General features: G+C 65.0%; 1 protein-coding gene across 1 annotated transcript in view; it reads left to right on the top strand.

The window, feature by feature from the left end:
* Positions 1 to 1,219, top strand: part of LOC115290404 (translation initiation factor IF-2-like) — a 1,666-nt gene extending 447 nt beyond the window's left edge. The window contains exons 2-3 of the mRNA XM_029938391.1: positions 144 to 491; positions 709 to 1,219. Of these exons, the coding sequence (XP_029794251.1) occupies positions 144 to 491; positions 709 to 1,107 (747 nt within the window). The 3' untranslated portion in view covers positions 1,108 to 1,219. The remainder of the gene's footprint in view (positions 1 to 143; positions 492 to 708) is intronic.
* Positions 1,220 to 1,729: the final 510 nt, after the last annotated feature.

The following is a 1,729-nucleotide window of genomic DNA, read 5'->3' as shown; positions in this document are numbered from 1 at the left end:
TGGGGCGGCCGGGGCGCCGCTGTGGGCCGCCTGCTGGCACTGCGCTCGGCTGGCACAGTCTCCCAGGATGCTCCTGGCCCGGCCGCCTGGTGGCTCTCAGATGAGTGGTGTGGGACGAGGCGGCTCCGGCGAGGGGATAGCAGGCCGTTGGGGTCTCGGTGAGATGCCGAGGGCCCACGGGGACTGGCACCAGGCTTGGCTTCGGTTCTCAAAACCACGAGGGCCTGGGTGAAGCTCCTGCTGGTCAGCAGGCCCGTGGCCGTGACCTGGGGACAGATGAGCAGGAGCCAAGGTGTGAGAGTACTCCTGTCCCCAGCGCCCAGCTGGCCCTGTCCAGGCCGCGGCCCGCCCGCCCTCGCGCCCCTGGCCAGTCTCTTGACGGAAGGGACTGCACAGATTATCTCGGGTCCTTCCTGTCCTGCTCCGAAAGTCGTTTCCACCGGACGGGGCGAGCAAGGCGCCCACCACCAACGGAGAGCGTGACAGGGACGGTGAGTGTCCCCTGGGGGCTGGACCGGAGCCAGGCAGGCCTCTGGGGACACAGGGAGCACTCCCCCTGCTCTGCATCTGGAGCTGTCGGCCTTGCCCTACTGGCTCCCCGCAATGGCCTGCCGGGCAGAGGCGTCCCCGGCCTCCTGCGGGGGGTGCCCCTAGGTGAGCAGCTCGGCATTTGCGTGTCTGCGTCCACACGTGCACATTTCTCTGCAGGTGGGGGTCCCTGGCGGGCCTGAGCCGCAGCCCCAGGGCCGGACCCTTGCGTGTGTGAACAGTCGGCCCTTTGAACCTGGCTGGTGGGTAGTTGCGTCCTGGTGCGGTGGCCTTACCGGCGTCTCTGGTGTGTTTAGAAACTTGATTTCTGTCATGTGCCTTGTGGTGAGTGAGAGGCTTCGGCCAGAACCCCCCGGACAGCCTCCCCGTGACGGCGTGGCCCTGGGCTCTGGGGTGCGGCCGCTCTGGGGGCGGGGATGGTGCTGCCCGTCAGTGGGTGCCCGCCCCCGGAAGGGCACTTGGGAAGGCGGTGGCCCCTCCTTGAGCGAGGGCTCGGTCACAGTGCAGACACCACGCAGCACCGACTTTTGCGGCTGGAGGGTTATCTGTCTTAGCTGAAGCCAGGTCCCGGCGCTCGTCCCCGGCGTTCGGCGGCACCTGTCTCGTCCGACCCGCAGGGCGGAAAATCCTCTCGGCTTCTTGATCCTGAGGGAGGGAGAGAAAGGGCAGGAAAGGGGAGACACACAGAGAGTAGAGACAGCACACAGTTTCTGATCAAGCCTCTTCCTTCTATTCAGAAAACACCGTATCTTATAAAGGTTTCAAGGCGGGAAACAAGGCAGCTGACCCAGGTCGGTTGCTAGGAAACAGGGTCAAGGGATTAAGGCTGGAGTAAAAGAGGAACCAGACTAAAGTGTTTTAGCGCAGCGCCTGAGGGGCCGATACCACCCTGCCTGCAGGCGGTTGAGCTTTGATCTTCTGGCTTCTCCTCTGGCAGGGATGGCGCTCCCCTGCCTATTTTGCAACCCCCCTCAGGGAGCGACATATCCGGCTAGCAAATGGCCAAGCAGCTGAATCTTTGCCGCTCCCCACAGTTATCTAGTCTCCATGCTCAGGGGGCCCCCTCACGGCTCGGGTTCCCAGGGTGGTCCTGCCCCCAGCTCTGGGGACCCTGCGGGGGACTGAGATGGGGGGCGAGGCGCATGGGCAGCAATCTGACCGCATGTCCCGGGCTGAGTCT

The sequence above is a fragment of the Suricata suricatta genome, chromosome 4 (assembly GCF_006229205.1).
Source record: "Suricata suricatta isolate VVHF042 chromosome 4, meerkat_22Aug2017_6uvM2_HiC, whole genome shotgun sequence".
Lineage (NCBI taxonomy): Eukaryota > Metazoa > Chordata > Mammalia > Carnivora > Herpestidae > Suricata > Suricata suricatta.
This window is presented reverse-complemented; position numbering and strand designations above follow the sequence as displayed.